The sequence below is a fragment of the Bombus huntii genome, chromosome 3 (genome assembly GCF_024542735.1).
Source record: "Bombus huntii isolate Logan2020A chromosome 3, iyBomHunt1.1, whole genome shotgun sequence".
Classification (NCBI taxonomy): domain Eukaryota; kingdom Metazoa; phylum Arthropoda; class Insecta; order Hymenoptera; family Apidae; genus Bombus; species Bombus huntii.
The window spans coordinates 11,818,524-11,837,482 of record NC_066240.1 but is presented as its reverse complement, the minus strand read 5'-3'; the positions used below and the strand labels follow the sequence as shown (position 1 = coordinate 11,837,482).

General features: G+C 34.7%; 2 protein-coding genes and 1 long non-coding RNA gene across 19 annotated transcripts in view; 1 reads left to right on the top strand and 2 right to left on the bottom strand.

Annotated features, from left to right (window-relative positions):
• Positions 1 to 14,222, bottom strand: part of LOC126863600 (juvenile hormone esterase-like) — a 44,332-nt gene extending 30,110 nt beyond the window's left edge. Inside the window, exon 1 of the mRNA XM_050613901.1 lies at positions 14,075 to 14,222. Within this exon, the coding sequence (XP_050469858.1) occupies positions 14,075 to 14,152 (78 nt within the window). The 5' untranslated portion in view covers positions 14,153 to 14,222. The remainder of the gene's footprint in view (positions 1 to 14,074) is intronic.
• The window catches only part of LOC126863629 (calcitonin receptor-like), a 166,227-nt gene that overhangs the window by 144,252 nt on the left and 3,016 nt on the right, over positions 1 to 18,959 (top strand). For 15 of the 17 annotated variants that reach the window (XM_050613985.1, XM_050613980.1, XM_050613986.1 and 12 more), the window contains 8 exons: positions 6,139 to 6,245; positions 12,250 to 12,341; positions 14,122 to 14,371; positions 15,096 to 15,322; positions 16,854 to 17,024; positions 17,298 to 17,421; positions 17,902 to 17,943; positions 18,039 to 18,122. In XM_050613985.1, coding sequence (XP_050469942.1) covers positions 6,139 to 6,245; positions 12,250 to 12,341; positions 14,122 to 14,371; positions 15,096 to 15,322; positions 16,854 to 17,024; positions 17,298 to 17,421; positions 17,902 to 17,943; positions 18,039 to 18,122 — 1,097 coding nt within the window. The remainder of the gene's footprint in view (positions 1 to 6,138; positions 6,246 to 12,249; positions 12,342 to 14,121; positions 14,372 to 15,095; positions 15,323 to 16,853; positions 17,025 to 17,297; positions 17,422 to 17,901; positions 17,944 to 18,038; positions 18,123 to 18,959) is intronic. The other 2 variants (XM_050613992.1, XM_050613997.1) reach the window with 1 other exon arrangement.
• Positions 3,013 to 6,230, bottom strand: LOC126863687 (uncharacterized). Its single transcript, XR_007688952.1, has 2 exons — positions 6,173 to 6,230; positions 3,013 to 5,715 (listed from the first exon to the last, which is right to left on the bottom strand). It is a non-coding gene; the product is annotated as an uncharacterized LOC126863687 (long non-coding RNA).

Genomic DNA, 18,959 nt, shown 5'->3' with positions numbered 1-18,959 from the left:
AAACCGGTGATCGAGGTACTTGCAGGTTTTCCGTTTACCTCTTTGATTAATGGCGGAAGTGAAGCGGAAATTACTCTTTTCCTCCATCCACGATCTGACGTCTTAAGATCGCCTGGAAATTCATTAGAAACCAATTAAACGTTTCGCGTTGCGACACGGATATTTAATTTGATTTCTCAATTTCTTGAACTCTTGCTTTTTTCGCCAGCTCGTCGATAGATCGGCGTTTACGTCATGTTCGCTTCAGAATGAAAAATTTTTATCGCGGAGAGGCCACTTTAAGAATTCACATATGAGAAAACATTACGACAGTTCACACGCTGATGCTGATTATGTATAACTGACGAAAATCAGTCTTTGAAACGACTCGTGACTTAAAATGATAAATAGAAATTATGTAACCATGCAAATTCGAAAATCGTGGCGAAGAAGATGATTTCTTTATTCTCGTGTCATTTAATTAATCACTTAGTTAGTTAGATTAAATCGAAATTGTTTCGATATCGAAAATTTTGACTATTGTTCTATTTTTACTGAAAGAAAGGGAGTATAATAAATAAAATAATTTGATAGATTTAAAATTATTTAAAAAGAAAGTTAGAATTATTTAAAAAGAAAGTTAGAATTATTTAAAATCATCCTACTATTTAATCTTAATTGATTTTGATAATTCCATTTTACAAAAAAAATTATTCGATTTCATTGCTAATTCGATTGCAATCCTAACGGTATAAAATAGGACAGGAAATGGTTTCGTAACTATGTTGATGTAACTGATCGTCAAATTAGTCAAGAAACACAGAAATGAACGCATTTGTATCTACCTGTATATCTACATAGAATAGTTCCCTGATAATTTCCTCTTTCAACTTTCCTCCTCTTTTGCATTTTCATTTTTTCTTGACGAATAGAAGAATACGAAAAATTAACATATGATCGATCGTTAATCGCGCGTAACATCGAATAATCAATACCTCAATAATCGACTAATTGTTTTTAATAATAATACATTATTTTATACCTAATAATATACTTACAATAATTTATTTATCTTAATTAGCTTTTCAACGTACAAACGATCAAATAATATATAGAGATGGGAAATTAAACGATGAAAAGACTAAACATTTTCCAAATTATTTTACTTTTTCTCCAATTTATTTCCATCGTCTCCTACCATTTTCAAATTATGCCATTTCCTTAAAGTGAACAATTTTTGTTGTCATACGTGAAGCGCAAAACTCTTACAACAAAACTGTATAAAATACTGCAGAATGTAGTCTTGCGAGAAAAAGAAAAACAGAATCGTACGAAAATCGTTGAGAGGAGTTTCACGGGGTAAGTAGTGCAGAAAGATTATAAAAGAGACAAACGTATGTAAATGTATAGGAAGAGTGTTTAAACAAGAGAACGGGGAAGGAAGGAGAATAAAAAAGAAGGAATGGAAAAAGGTTTTATTCGCATTTACCACTCTGTGTGGAAATCGTTGATGAAAATTTTATAAGATAAACAAAGAAAGAGAAAGTGACGGAGGATATAACGAGGAAAAAAGAAAGAACGAAGAACAATTTTATTTACATTTATCTACGATTTTAATGCTGGGAATGCTGGGAATCGTTGACGATGGTTTCGCAAGATGTAAATTCTGTCGCTATCTGTGAACCGTCCGCCACGTCTAAGGCTATCGCACGATTTACGCTTTCGCACGTCTACTGCACATAAATATACGTGTAATATACGTAATAAAGCAAACTGTATGCGTCAGATTTATTGTTATCTAACTGTTTTAGCATTCTATCCATTGCGCGATGCATTTTTTATCGTGAAAAGTTTTTATCGTGAAATACACATGTAACAAAAATTCGTTGCACTGCTTAGTTTTACACGTCCATTCTCTTATCCGATATAATACGTCCGTTATCTGCTTGCACTTCATTTTCCTCCAAATTACGTGGTTCTTGTAATTGGCAAAAAATAAAGAAAAAATTAATCGAAAATTGTCAGGTATACAAAACTAAAATTGTTAGCGAATAAATCAGTCACGCGATTAAATTCAGGTATTATTATATCAAATTTCTACGTTAATTAAAAGATTCAGTGCTATCGTATATTCGCTTTCACGGCTGTTCTGTTACATTCACGCTACGGTAAATATACCACTAAATAATTATCTCGTATAAATTGGTTTGTGTAATTTTATCGAATCGATTTACACGAAAACGCATCAAGTTACAAAATGGTAAAATTAACCTTTCAAACTTCGCGGCCACTTAATTCCTTTAAACAACAGCTAACGTTGGAATTAATTTTACGGTACGTTATTTTCTTTCTTTATATCTCGATGCTATCACCTGTTCCGCAGTTGCAACGATCGAACTCAACCGTAGTAAAAGCATGTTCTTCGAATTGCTGCGCGATACATTCTCTTCGAGAAATTACGTTTTTACTATGTAACAATGGGAATCGAGAAGAAAAGAATCGTTGTAAAAGAAGAAAGAACCATTTTCGTAATAGACGGTCGATCTCGAATACTTTGTTATTAATTTAAGTGCCAAGCACCAGAAATCATTGGTAGCGTAGTCTTATTCTGTTTCCTATATAATAATCGTCCTTCGAGCATCGTGCATTGCTTTGATTTCAATTATAGATAGATAGTTTGAAGTGTCCAGTTTGCAAATCGATGAGAACAAGTTGTAGGTGGAAACCTTGTTTATCTAACAATATTTCTTCGATTGCATCGACTATAATTCAGCCAACACAGCAGTAAAATAAATTTTGCTATTATGGGAACTTTTATGTCTTCCATGGGATGTAGAGATTAATTTGTAATTTTAAATTTAATTCATTTCATATAATTAAACGTATCCTCTACGAGAATGCGAAATTACTTGCTGTTAAATTAAACACTGTGCAACGACGCACCGCTTATGGCTATCATAGTTAATAGGATGATGAATTTCATTAACTCCATCGCAAGATTGATATATAATTGGTCGATCTATCTTAGACAGATTTTCTAACTTTTCTATTTTATTTCTTAATATCACAGCTCAGTTGCTTCTTCTTAATTGTTACTTATTTTTTTATTTCTATTAATCTATCACTAACTCTGCTAACGCTACATTGTGCCTTTTCGTTGAAGAGATTCATCTTTTCCGCGAAACTAATAATAAATAATTAAAATATAATTAGAATTCAGATAGAAACGCATATTCAGAAATATAATTGGAATTTCATTAAACTTGTAACGTTTCCGTGGAAATGAATGAAAAAAATTTTAATTAATATCTCTCTCGTGGCTGTGACAATCTTCTCTCGCGATATTCACAACAAGCTTTTTTCCAAGTTTAACATTCCTTATTTTTTAAAGTTTCTTCAACATTCTGTAATTTGCACATTTCATTCTAATCAAATGAACATGTAAATTACCTTACGTTCGTAAATAATGTTCTTCGCTATTTTGCTAGTTTGCTCTTCGTGTCGTTAATGGAACACGCCATTAAATTGAGAGATACATATGTATAGCATAAGGTGTACAAATGTACCGCCTTAAGTCATTCAACAACGTTGAATGAATAATAAATCTTGATTGTATTATTAACATCCAGGCATTTTAAATCACCTCGGATTTACTTACTCAAAATGTTAATTTTTCTTTTGTGAAACGTTTCCGAGTAGAAGATAGAATTATTAAGATAATCAAATAAAGAAATTAGCAATTATATGCAATAGCAATTAGCAATTATATGCAATATAGAAATAGCAATTATTATGCAGTTATTATTATTAATATCAATAATTAAATAGCAACTGTAATATCTGTGTTTGGTATATTACGATCTTCTTTCCGCAAAATTCTTAACTTCGTCTTAACAGGGCATCGTATAATTAATGTAAAATATTAAGATGAGCGATAAATGGAGAGGATCCGTGACGAATTTTACGCAAATTATCTTCCCACGCAAATTCACGTCACTAAGAATACGGTCACTCACCTCACTAAAGAAATAAAATAATCAAATTCGAAGATGGTATCCCACTGGGGGTAGCCATCCACATGTTATTTAACAATTAAGTTAAAACAATTTACCAAATGTCCAGCTGGACAAATTGTAAAGTACAAATTAAATAATAAAAAAAAAATTAGAATACGAAGTTGCATTCTCTACTTCTTCGTACAACCGAATATCACGAAATATCTCAAGCAGAAATTACATAGTTTCAGAGCGAAGAACGCAAAGTAAAGGAAATATCATCGTTTCGGACGTGCTTTAATGAAAAATGTTAATTTAAATGTTTGAGAAAGGGACCTTAAAGCAAAACGTGAATTCTTGATACATCCGACAGTAATACGTTTTCATGTCAGAAGTAGCTTTTCGAAAGCTTTACGAGTTCCTTGCTCTCTGCAAAGATTTTCTCTTCGCACATCCTTTGCTGTCCTTTGTGCAACTGATGCACGTCGGCGTGTTCCTTGCGGTTAAAAACGTGACTTTTATACAATATATATCGTACATATACAGGAGAGCTTTTGAAGTTTTTTTTCGAGGGAATTTCGAGATGAAACGCGAAGAAATAAACAGAATGCACATGGACATGTTTTTATAACGCAACCGGTGCAAGTTTCGCACCAATTTATATTCTATTTATTCTTTTCTATTCTATTTATTTACGTTCTTTACATTCTATTTATTTTTCACGATTTAACGTTCGCAGATTTTTTGACGTTACAGCTACCAGAGTAATCACGCTGTGCGATGGAGAAGCTTTCTAAAAACGGATCTCTTCAGACAGAACGAAACCTTCTGTGCAAAAAGCTCGATTCATTATCTTTCATAAAAGAGTTACATAGAGTTACAAGGATGCATTTTTTTTTTTTTTGGAGATTTTAATGACGTTTTACGAAATACATACATCCGTATGGAATATGTATATTTATACAAATTATATACTTTTGCGCGTTACACACGTTTTTGCCTTTCAATTTAATTTCTTTGCTACGAGTTGCGTATCTTTTCATCGATAGTTCGAGTATATTATCGTATTTTCTCTCGTTTTATAAATAATTTTGATAAGATTTAATAAAAAACTGCCGATACACGTTGTGAAATATCTACGATGTGACAGATTATCCGATTAGATTGCGGAAATGATCGTCGAGTTAAAAATCCAAATGCGAGGCTTTAGACGTGCAAATATTAAAAAAGATATTTTTCCCTCTGCGCCTTATCCACTGAACGCAAATTTTTTCGTTCATTTTCTAAAGAGTTAGAGAGGATAAGAGAGTTCCCTTTGTATATTATAACGACTTTCTTTTTTTCATTTTAATTTCATTTCACGAGGGAAATAAAATTCGTGCCAGACTTAATTAAATCGATCCAACGAAATTGTCTCGTGAATATCGAAAGAACTAACCATCGGTGTTCCTTTACAACGGCGTATTCGATTTTTAATTTGCGTTTGTCGTTTGCATATGAATATACGTGTGATATTTATCGTAAATGCAAACGTGATACGCGATACCATTTATAGCCATTTTTACCTTCTACTTTCGATTTGCCTTTCCGACGCGTAAAATGGAACGGGTTAGAACGTTTCGAGAGAATTTCCATGTGTCGTCGTCGCTTTCTTCGGTAGAATTTTTCATACGAGTTTCTTTGAGACGTACAATATGAAGAATCGAATATTGGCGATGTTTTCATCCAAATGAAATTCGTTCTGCAGAAATCAGAGAAGAAATTATAATATTGTATATTTCTGTTTTCTCGTATTTTGATATTTTAATGTTTCCATATTCCTACAATAGAATGTTTTAATATTCTCAAAACTTGGGTATCATGTTTCAATATTTTCGGGAAAAAATTGTCATTTCGACGTGATGGAAATTCAAGTTCTCAACGTTCTCTATTTTCCTTGGATTCTCGCCAAATATATTTCATATCTGTATGTCTTACGATATTTTTAATATACAGTTCCGCGTGCATGACGTTTATTGAAAATGCAATAAAGTTTAACGTAGCTGTCGAAATATCGACGAAAGAATCGGAATAGATTATTTAATCGAAGAATTCGAAGAATTTCAAGAATTACTCGATCGAAGAAGAAAAGTTAAATCGTGGCGTACGAATCTTTTTGTTTCAGTGCAGGCACATAAATATTGCGAGTCGAACGGTACCTGGTTTCGACATCCAGTATCTGACCAAGTGTGGAGCAACTACACGACATGCGTCAACCTGCAAGATCTCAGTGTAAGTGAAGCAGCAAAAATGTTTATCTTATACGTTACATTCTACGTAATGTTATTTGGCAATGCTATGAATGTATCATTATAAAAATGCATAGAGAGAATAACAATGGAGGGGAAGAATTCACAACTATGCACGAAAAGGAGAACTAAAGAGAAAGATTAAAGGAAATCGGTAGAAATACGAAAAAAGGGTAATTAAATATATATAATACTAAGAAACATATATAAAATTGAAATTTATTCAAATTAGATTTGTTCGTTGATTTATTAATATAATTTTCTTAATATTAATAAGAGCTGAAAGAATAAATATAGTCTTTTACCATTAAAGAAAAAAAAGTAGGAAAAGCAGTCATAGTAATTAAATACATATGTCGGGGTAGGGTTGGAATTTTGGGCGTCTGACGAACCTTCGCTCGAATTTGCCATCGCGGCTATAGCTGATATTTATTGGTACAAACGTGGTTATTACAAGAGACTACAAGTAATAGCGGCGATCGGATGGTCAAGATGTCGATGACAATGAATTCAGGTTCGATAACGCATCCACGGCCAGCGGGACGACGAATGCGATGTGATACACGATCCTGGTGTCACTCAACGTGCAAGTAGTACTGCTCTGAATAGATTCAAACGCAGTCCAAGTGGAACTGCCCTTATATATTCTTCACTCTACCTCTCGGGTCGATCTTTGGTTTTAAGGAGAGCTATATAATTATTCCATACCTCTGTCAGGTATACGTCCCTCCCTTGACCGTGGCTACGTCCAGTGACTCGTTATGTCACTTCGAGCCCAAGCCCATCGTCGTAAAATCGGATTAGAACGTTAAAACTATTTCTTAGTTTTATTACTTAAGTGTAGCTATAGTAAAAGTCTGGACTAGGGTATTGGGGTTTTCCCCAACGTTCCAAAAGGGAAACCCCGATGTCCTTCCATCTCCGACATATATAATACTAAGAGACATATATAAAATTGAAATTTATTCAAATTAGATTTGTTCGTTGATTTATTAATATAATTTTCTTAGTATTACTAAGAGCTGAAAGAATAAATATAGTCTTTTAACATTAAAGAAAAAAAAGTAGGAAAAGCAGTCATAGTAATTAAATATATATAATACTAAGGAACATATATAAAATTGAAATTTATTTAAATTAATTTGTTCCTTGATTTATTGATATAATTTTCTTAATATTAGTAACAGCCGAAAGAATAAATATAGTGTTTTAACATTAAAGAAAAGAAAGTAGAAAATATCAGAGTATGTAATCGGACCTTAACAATTTTATAGATAATTTTCTACGCAAAAGGAAATTAAATATCGGAACGTGTTGATAAAATGGCACGACGATACTGTTATAAATAATATCAAGGTGCAATCATGAATGGGAATGCTCGTCGTTTCTCGAGCGACACGCGTTGAACGACAGCCTCGAGGGTAGAGGATTATTCTCTTGATAGCGGTGTGATTTAAACGAGGGAATAAGATCGGGGATCAAAGGGGATGACGACGAAAAGGGAAACGTGCTAGCTTGACAGTCGCAGTAATAAAGGAAAAACGCATCACAGGACGAGCGATCGTGGTACTCGCATCGAATAGAAGCTGCCACTATAGGACGAAAGTGGGAAATAAGTGCACGAAGATAGCAAATGATACTAACAGAACGCGGTGGACCAGAGAAGATTCCTTTCGTTCCATTTTTCCTCCTACTTTAATTTTTCGTTGAAATGAAAAGGAAGAAAAAAATTAATTCTTACGCAAATTAGTTTTGTGTTGGGAGAAAATCATCGAGACACTGATCCGACATTAACATAATTTCGATTTTAGACATTGACATAAGGCAGCTGTGATGGAAAAATTCCAAAACACTGAGACTCGAAGATGCAACGGTGAACCGCTTATTTGGTCAATCGCGAAATTGTTAATCGTAAACAACAACGTATTTCTTCGACGTATAAACCAGTAACAAAACAACTCTGAATTTCATGGAACAGAAAATTCCAATGAAATCGTGTAGCGTTTTATATCAATGAAAATGTCTTCCTTGTAAAGTACGCGAAGACCATTAAGCGACCATATACAAGAAACGATCTTCGTCTCAATCGAACATGTCCTGCACTTTCTTCTACCTTTAACCTGAAACCACTCGAGGTTGGCAATAAAGAACTTGTAGCGGCATATAAGTCACAGGACAATTCAAATCGTGTTGTCGTTTTGCCTCGGAGTATCAAGATCTTTAGGATACACGTAATGTAAGAATAAATAAACTCCGAGCAAAACAATGTCGCCGCTACGTGCAACCGTCGAACAAAGACGAGTTTGAATTTTCCGACTCTTCCCGGACCGGTATAAATCAGCAAGGAAATGGGTTACAGTCAGTTGTCGATCAGTTATCAACCAGTTATCAACGAAGTATCAGCGATCTAATTAACGAGTCATTAGCGATCCTATTTTACGACTTATACGTCTTTGCGAACATTATTTGTATACTAATTTATCATTTTAAATATATTCGACGGTTTCAACAACGAGCAATCTCGTCCATTAAACCTCATCGACCAACCATCCTCTACGCATAAACCTCTACAAACTTAACAGGTGTGGATTAAAAAAAAAGGTCCCCTCTTCCTTCTTCCTTCTTTCACTACGCTTTTACCTTTCTCCGTTCAGCTACTCCTTTCAGCAGGAATTTTAATATCCGATACAAATCGCGGAATTTACGATCGAACGTGACGATGTAGTATCGGACGGTGGAAATTATGTCCGCGGCGAAAATAAAACAAATGGTACCGTTTTGTTCGAGATATTACGTTGAATAGGAGCTTTTGTTGCTCGGTTATTTGCAACCTTCCCGATTCTTTCATGGAGCAATGCAACTTTTGACTTTGCCCCCCCCCCCGGTTACTGCTTCTTCCATCGAACGTCGAATTTAGCTTCTCATATCTTCCATATTTATGGTCAACTATCCATTGTTCATATATCGAGATATCTACGTATTTATGGGTAGACGTATTTCGCATTTATCGCAAGTATTTTTTTAAATGTCCCTCCTGCCAGACCACGAAAGAATAAAACGTAATAGCATTTTTCATAAATATTGCTACGTTCATAAATATTACTAGTTAGAAAATGTACGATGTCTCGAGTGTTAATAATAATCTGTCTGTTTGTGGGTACCTTTTTACCTTTTAACGCGTTGTTTCATTTTTGCTCAAAGAATTTTTAACTTCATTTTTGCTCTATCGTATTTTTGCTCGATCGTCGCATGAATCCGTTTATTTACAGTCGTATAGTAGCGTGTGATCCAGTGTGACTATGGACAGGCATTCGACGGGAAAAAATGTTAGGTCTTTAAATATTTTAATGCGAATAGGCAATCTTTTTTTATGGCAACTTGAAATCTGGATACTGTTACTTGTTTTCTTCTCGACAATTTATTACTACGTAATCCTCTCTCTCTCTCTCTCTCTCTACAAACTACACGGTAAATAATCGTTGTTAATAACCGAGCATTATAGGGTATTAAAAGTTAACGACGACACTTTATCTATAGGCTTTATTATATATCTAGCGCGCAACAGCATTGTTTAGTTCATAAGATTTGCAAACTTTCCAAGAAAGTGTGCACGTATATCGTAGACCAACAGATTTTATCGTAGACAGACGATATTCCCTTCTTTACGGAAGATAAAAACGATACTGATCTCGATCTTATAGCATTGTATTCGTCGACCAATAAAGCTCGAAAATCCCGAGTACATAGCTCGTAATACGCGCTTTGCAAAGAAACCTTCGTCTACAACATTAAAAGGAACGAATTAAAAAGAAACTAAAACCATTCCGAGAACTCCCTTGAGACAGACTAGGGTAACTTTTATTTGAAAAGAAAAGAAGATGGAAAATAACAATTGGAGATAATAAATTATCTTCGTATCTTATTTCGAAAATAGATGCAATTGACAGTGCTGAAACAATAGGATTAGAAACTGTTTGAGGAATCATTTCAGGAAGCATTTGTTCAAACACAAAATAAGAGGTTCTTTAATAACTAAACGATAAGATAATTCAACGAGGACTCAATTTGATCAAAATAAATTTTCAAATCTTCAAATTTCAAAACCATGTACTAGCTAATAGTCTTGGAAACATCTTAAGCAACATCAAAGGCTACTTTAAAATCTCAAAGCAGAGAAACGCAATGTATAAAACAGTCGGTAACTGGATGAACAAGAAGAAAGAAGAAGAAGAAAGCACTCCTTTGAAAATCGCAATTTTAATAGCAAAATATCTCAGGGATCTGTAATACCGCCAAGTATACTCGCATGAAACGACCGAGGTGAAGTGTCTTTATAAAGATTATCGTTGTTGCCAGAGACAGGAATCTCGATACCAAAGAAAGCGATGGGAAACGCGATATAACGAGGAAGATCTCGTTTCTCCGTGCAAGAAACTGCCCAAGAAATGGATAAGACGAATTAAGATATAGGTAACTGAGAATCTTCTTCTGCTTCTTGGTTAGAGCAACGATATGATCCTCGTTTTATGCGAGAAACACGAAAGACGAGAGTCTCGTGGTTCCCTCGACGACGAATGAAACATGTGCCGAAGCAATAAGACGAGACGTCCTTATAAACGAATGTCCACGAGGATCGTGTTGACGTTTTAACCAGTTATCCTGTTTCATCCTGTTTCAATGGTTTTCGTTGGATCCGGGGATTCTCGTGAGATTCGTGGAAACATCGAGTCTTCCGCTCGTGGATCTTGTCATTAATTTTTGTTGTCAAACATGCGACATTGAAACATGCGAGAAGACGATGCTGTTAGAGAGGCTTTTGAAGCTTTCGAAAAATCGCTATTTACGATTTATCGAACGGATGAATACGGGAAAACCAGACTGGAAGGTGTGACGAACGTGTAACATTTCTGTTAAACTTTCAACTTCCATGTCGCTCGGTGCATCTTAACGTGAAATTTTACTCGTTAGATCGGAATATTCTACATCTTGAAAGATCGTCGTTACACGGTCAATTTACAATACGTACAAGCACATTTTACCTTTGGAAAATGTACATAGGAATATTCTATTGTACTTTGCAATGAATCGTAATGAAACAGCGGAACGTAGCTGACTAAATAGACGAAAGTTGAGAATTGACCGCGTAAAATGTCATGTTACAGCGCTGAAAGGATTACGGACGTTCGCGTTAATTTATAAAGAATCATTAAGAATAAATAATTAGAACGCTGTTTTATTGATTTTCTTTCCTCGAACGATTCCATTGACATTCTATTAAACGATCTTCGGCAGGTCCTCTAAATGGATGTTCCTTTCACTGTGAGTTTGAAAAATGTCACAAACAAATTGGGAAGTCGATAGAAACAGTAGGCAGAGAAGCCTATGGGGAAATTTCGAAACTCGCGACGAACTGTCCGAGCGAAGAGTAGTATGACCGGTCGCACTTAATAGCAAGATCAATTCAATTTCAGCGGGACTAAAGGCCAATAAATGTAATTAGACTACGCGAAAGTTGTCGTTCAACGCACAACCAACTGTTCAACTGCAGCAACTGCGATGTAACTTATGGTCCACATTGATCACGTTGTCTACATAGAAATAAAGAGGGAGAGAGAGAGAGAGAATAAACATGTCACATTCAAAAGTAATTGATCGCGCAATCGGATTATTTTCTGCTTTATGCTATACGTTATGTAGCGTTCATTGGATCGTCAAGATCATTCCTTGCCGTAAATTACGCGATGCGTTGCATCACGTTCAACGTATTTCGGATGAAAAGTATGCGTCTACAATTGTCCATCTTTCTATTCTAATCCCTTATTGAAAATATTTCGGGAATTTAAAAAAAAAAAAATGACGGTAATTTCTATGGTTTGCATATATCAGTGAAATCAGTCTTCTCGCATCAATCTGTATCTTCTTCCCCATTTTATTAGTCAATTTATCGAGAATGATTTCGCTAATAACGACATAAATTTCGATTTCAGTGGCAGCAAGGAATTAGCGGACTTTACGAAGCTGGATACGCAATATCGTTGGTAGCGTTGCTACTGTCGTTAGGTATTCTCACATACTTCCGGTGAGTCGACGAAAGTGCTGCTTCTTTTTCTACTTTTTCCCTTCCTCTTATTATTATACGCCTGTTACTTCCCAGCTCTTATTCTCCTCTATTATACTTTCTTTTTTCTTCTTAGTAAAATAAACATTAAAATGAACGTGTTTGAGCGGAAATTATGGAAATCGATGGTCCGTCTGTTTCGAGAGACGTTCTGCAAAAGTGACACGCTTTACACCCACGACTGTTTGCACGTAAAACAAACACGGGGAATTCTGTTTTCTGGAATTTATACGTCAACTTGTTTGCATGTAAAATATAAACGAAAATGCTTCAGATTGCTATGATGGAAACATTGAACATTAATATTTGCCTTATTTTTTACTGCAATTTAATTACTCAGTTAACCATGTTTTATTATGACGATATATTGCACAGAATTTTTCAAATATATTTATTTATCTTTCGGCTTCACAGTCCGGAAAAAACACCTGGCTTACATATGTTTTCTAACTGCCACTCATTCCATTCAACGCAACACGCGCCCATCCCATTGCAAATACATATATTGCCTCTTATATCAAATATTGCAAATTAAACATCCTGCGTACAGAGTCAATGAGAAGTGTTATCTAAAGTAACTCGTTACCTATTGACTTTATCGTGGAACGTTTTAAACCAATTATGTCGTATGGATGCAATTTTATTCTCGAATATCTTATATTCTCTGAGGTGTACGAAGGTAACTTTGAATCTTTTTAATGGCGCCTTATAATTTTTATACCGTTAGCTGATTCACCTGGACATTCTCTACAAAGAGGTATTAACCTATCTATATCGAAAAACTAACAGTTTAGAAGATATTTTAATTCTAATCTGTGCCAAATGTAATGTATGAAAAACGAGGAAAAAAGAGACGCGAAGCGTTATTTTTCTATCTACGTTGTCTTTTTGTCTTTGGCACGTTAACTTTGAACGCAATGCAATTTTTTTGCATAGAATGTCCAGCTAGGTCGGCTAACGTTGAAGAAAATATACGGTGCCATTTAAAAAATCTCAAGGTTGTCTCAATTTCTCGCAAAATGTCAAAGATGCATATACGGGGTGGTTGGTAACTGGTGGTACAAGCGGAAAGGGGGTGATTCTACGCGAAAAAAGAAGTCGAAAATATAGAATAAAAATTTTTCGTTCGAGGCTTTGTTTTCGAGAAAATCGACTTTGAATTTTGGCTCGGTACGCGTGCACTTTCGTGCCCTTCCCGCGAATCACCCCCTTTCCGCTTGTACCATCAGTTATCAACCACCCTGTATATTAGAAAGTAAAATTGCATCCATCAGACGAGTCCTTTGAAACGCAATATAATTTATTTCAAGCGTTTTTTAACAAAAGCAACAGATAATTTCACAGCTACAGCAGTCTTGCAACAAGTGTTTTAAAACGCCTAACTCTAAACTATATAAAACACATTTTTTGTCTTCCTCTTCTAACTAGCAACGACATTGCTGCTTCGCATACAGAATGTTTAATAATTTCGTAGAAATATTAGTAGATGTGCTTGTCAGTAGCCTGATCTTTTTCTTTTTAATTATTCCCTATTTATGTTCGCGGTACAAAAATGTATTGGAAAATTCTCGTACGAATGTGAACTCGTTTCTTTATTTCCAAAGCGCTTTACGTAAAAGCAATTTCCAACTATAAAGAGAGCGAAAAAGGAAACAAAGAAACAAAAACGAAGAATTAAAAGAAATGTTTCTTACCAGGGGACAAAGTTTCTTCTTTTTTATTATCCTTCCTTTGAATACAGCTCCCTGAGGTGTGCAAGGACCACCCTTCATATGAACTTGTTCGCCTCGTTCGCTGTAAATAACGCACTATGGCTGGTGTGGTATAGATGCATCGTCGCGAACACGGATTTACTATTGAACAATGAGGTACGTATGAGGCGCCCTCGTTCTCTCTTGGTTCTTTCTTTGCTTAGCACTCGACCCAGTAACTCACGCGAGAATTTCGTCTCGCGGCGTATCGTTTCAGTAATTAGCGCAATTATCGTTTTGGTAAGTTCTGAATTTGCTAATCGGCCACGAAAATGGATATCCTCACCTCGGTTTTTATTTTTTTTGGGGGCTATCGGCTATTTCAGATAGGATATTACATAACCTAGATGTGCCAATTACTCTTTCAGAACGATGAACGGTGGAAAAGTAAAGCGAGGTATAAGATAAAAACGCCGATGTACGACCGTCAAACTGATGTACCGACTATCGGTACAATTGGAACATAATGCGTTACATAAGATGAATTTATAAATTGAATTTATAAAGAAGATATGATAATTGCGAAACGATTCTCACATATATTTTGACAATTTTTTACTGCGTTACACGTCCTTTGTGTTATTCTCTTGCTTGCGCAATTGGAATATTAAATTAACAAAATAATAAAATAATAAAATAATAATAAAAATAAAAACGATACACAGATTTAAATAACACGTTTAATTTAAATTGCAAATAGAATGGAAATGAGATTATTTTCGAGAACGACAAGAGAAAAAGAAATTCTTGCACATCTGCGTTACTTTATTACATTCGTACAGCGTTATTATTATCTGTAATTGGTAATTAGTACTTGGAAGCGTACAAAATATTTGGATGCGTACAAAATAAGGAATTTCAAAGGAATTAAAAAAGTGAAATAATGAAATGAATCGATTGTACAATACATATATATAGAGAGAGGGATATATATATAGAAGTGAACAGATTGTACAATTTTCAGATAACGTGTCGGCTGCTACACATTATCCTGCATTACTTTCTACTTACTAATTACGCCTGGATGTTGTGCGAGGGTTTTTATCTGCACACCCTGCTCGTTAGCGCTTTCACCAGCGAGCATAAATTAGTAAAGTGGCTGATGGGTCTTGGTTGGCCTGTACCTGCGGTCATCGTCACGATTTATGCCTCTTTAAGGGCGACCAGTGATGACCCTGCGGACACCGGACAGTAAGTGCGACAGTAATTATCAAATCAATGGCTATTTGACATATGCACCTCGCAAATATCTTAATTATAGTCGTATTAACGTCTTGGCACATAAATTTTTGCTATCGAATAATGGTGTTTTCTGTTTCTTGGAAATGGATATTGATAAGAAGAGTGTGAGATGGGATAATAATACGAGAGAAATACAAGTTACAGAGTAAAACAGAGTACAGCGAATTGTTGGTAGAATATTTTCGGGATATCTTTTTCGAAAGTGCAACGAAGAAAATATCAGAAAAGATAAAAAAAGAAAAACAGTAAATTTCTTGTAAACTGTGACACACGTTAAACAGTAGAAGGTATACAAAGGAAAATAAGAAATATAAATAACAAAAATTACAGAGTGAATATCCAACAGAATTTTTCGTGAACATTTTGTGGAACATTTTATAAGAGATATATTGAAAAATACAAACGACGGTTGATTTATCACATAAATCCTATTACGAAAACTTCGAATTTTGTTATTTCGATATACACGTGTGTTTTGCTCTAATAATTTCCAATAGCAAAATCTGTAAAACATATTATCTTTCGAAAATACACTTTCCTTTAAAAAGAAATAAGTCTTGGTTCGCGTTCGAAATAACTTTACCAATTAAAGACGCTATCGATGGGATCCAAATTTATCAAATTTATCAAACTACATAAATATGCTAAAATTTGATAGAAACGGCTGACTCGTAACAACTGTGTTTGCAAAGGGAGGAACAAGCTCCTATCTGATTTCAAATAGGCTACGTATACGATAGATGCAAGTAGGAATGTGCCTGCGGCATCGCGACACACCATGAAAGACGTACATCGAAGGATCAAAACCATGGCAATTGAATTAGCGTCGTTTACCAAAGACCACGAACTCCATAATGAACAAAGGGATTCTGTTATAGGAGTTAATGATCAACACGATATTTATGTTGAATAATGTTCACGTTGCTTCACCACGTGGAAGAATATTTATTAATCGTCAGGAAAGTGTAAGACAAATTTCGCATTTCGCGATCCTTGTCAACGACGAACTTTCGAACCTTTGACCAATAAAACCGTAATAGTACGCTCTATGAAATTCGTGTTCGCCACGCTGAGGCCATAAATTCCGCGGATTCCGCATAGCGTAAAATCAATCGATCGCAAAATGTCTTCAGCATCGAGCGTCTTGTCACTGGACTATAAAATCAACAATGAAAGGGTCGAACCAAATAGAACCAAGAAACTCGATAAAGTGAGATATTTTAAAAAATAAATTAGGAACAGGGGCTCGAAATTAGCCGAATTTCAGAAAATTTGGAAATATTCTGGAAGGTAGCTTTCAAGAAGCAATTAGGATTTCATAAGATTTCTTTTGATCGAATATTCGGTTGTGAGCTTCGAATTGCTTGTTATATGAATATTTCTTCTTGATCGATGCGTTTAATCTTGTGAGGGGTAGTTTGAACGAAAATTTCTTTACAACGCTATAAATAGATTATATCAGACTGCTTTGATATGTTAGATGTTGGATCAACGAGGGTAACTATATGAACGTGCTGGTCTACCCAGTCTGCGTTTCCACCCTGTTGAACGTGCTTTTCCTCTTCAACATCGTTCGAGTTCTATTGATGAAACTGAGAGCTGGTCCTACGATTGGCACGCAACCTTCCAGGTCTATGCGTCAAGCATTTCGGTAATTAATTATAATTCCTTTCCGTGTACTAGTTTAGTTAAGAGAATTATTCTTTTATTCATAATTAGAACTAAAGAAATTTATTCAACTTCTAGTTCATCGATTCTGGAATGTTTTCAAGATACTATTGACAGTCGACGATACTCTCTTTCTTTGTTCTTTTTAATCGACAAATTATTACTTTAATTAATATTTGATATTTATATAATCAAATGATAAATTAATACAAATACTAATTTAATATTTATAACTTAATATTTTTCTTCTTGTCAGAGCGACGTTACTCCTCGTACCTCTTTTGGGCCTACATTATCTTGTCATCCCCTTCAGACCGCCGAAAAATCACCCCTGGGAGCAATTTTACGAAGTTCTCTCCGCCATAACGGCCTCTTTTCAGGTACCAACGACTTTATATTTCTTTTTCAACACAAATCAAATTCGACCAATACTCTGTCTTCTTTTACTTTACACTTAAACTTCATCACAGTTCACAATGTAATTATTTAATTTTCTCGAGACACTGAACACTGGTATATTCCTCAACTTAGTTTCAAGGACTTAGTCAAAAGGAACTGAGTGAATAAAACCTACCACGTCGACAAATTCTTTTTCTTCTATTCTATTTCAAATTCTATTTCTTAAACGTATAGGTAAAAGTACTAAATACATTCAATCTTCAACTTTCATTATACTTTCGATATCTTCAAATTAATTAAAAGAACTGAACAAATAAAAATTATCAAGTCACAGAGTTCAAAAATGTAGAATATAAAATTTCTTATACGGGCAAATATTATGAATATTAGATTTAGATATACATGTACATATATTAAATATAAATATCAAATTTGTTCAATTACCGACAATTCATTTGCAGGGTCTCTGCGTGGCCATTTTATTCTGTTTCTGCAACGGTGAGGTAAGTAAAAGAATTCCACATACACCAGTTCTAGTTAGCTAGTATGCAAAGAAAGGAAAAAAACCTGTTCGCTAATAAATGTTGCTCTTGCGTAGGTAATAGCGCAATTTAAGAGAAGATGGGAGGGCACAGCTCTTCTGCGGAATCGGGCCAATTCTTGCACAGCTACCACCGTCTCGGTACGGCAAATTCACAAGACGTAGAACAATCATAACAGCCATAGAAATGAAAGCGCCTTAAATGGAACACCATCATTCGTATTTCCACATCTCTTGTATTTTACGTCTGTATTCTTTTCTTGTTTATATCATATTTTTCATTCACAATTGTTCACGCTATGTAAACTGCTAAGATTATTCATTTTCTCCTCTGTTCTTTTCTCTTTTTCTTAATCAAATTAGATTGATTTTCTTTAATCACTGAGAAATCATTTAAGGTTTCGACTGGATCCTGATTGTGTAATACTTGTTAAGAAAATAATGCCTAGTTCTAGAGGAAAGTATGTGTAGTTTTATAATTGTTCCTTCTTATCCTTAGAGGTATTATAAACAATTATATCTACAATGTTTATTAAAAGTTGAAGAACCGTTGAAATGTCTCCAGACTTTATTAGAATCTTGTTAAAATTACTAAGTTTTCTAACACTTGTAAAGATTTGGAAAAGTTCTTCGAAGGTTTTTAAAAATTCTTCGAAGAACCAAATAGTACTTACGTACAGCCTTTCATGAAAATTCTGTAGCATACAGAAAGAAAGAAGTAATCTTTCTAGAGAAAACGGAAAGCTTACTTTTTAACGAAAGACAGTAAAAATTGTTTAAAACTTTGGAAGTTTCCCTGGACCTTCAGAAGCTTACAGTACCTACGAAAGCCTTCCAAAAGAATCTCTAGGGAATCTTCCATATTGCTGAAACTGTTACAGTCTATGAAGAAACCACAATTGATCGCTTAATAAATCGTAAGAACCGCTTTGTACATAGCCAGTCGTTTGAACTACGTTCTTTCTAATGTCGTAAGGT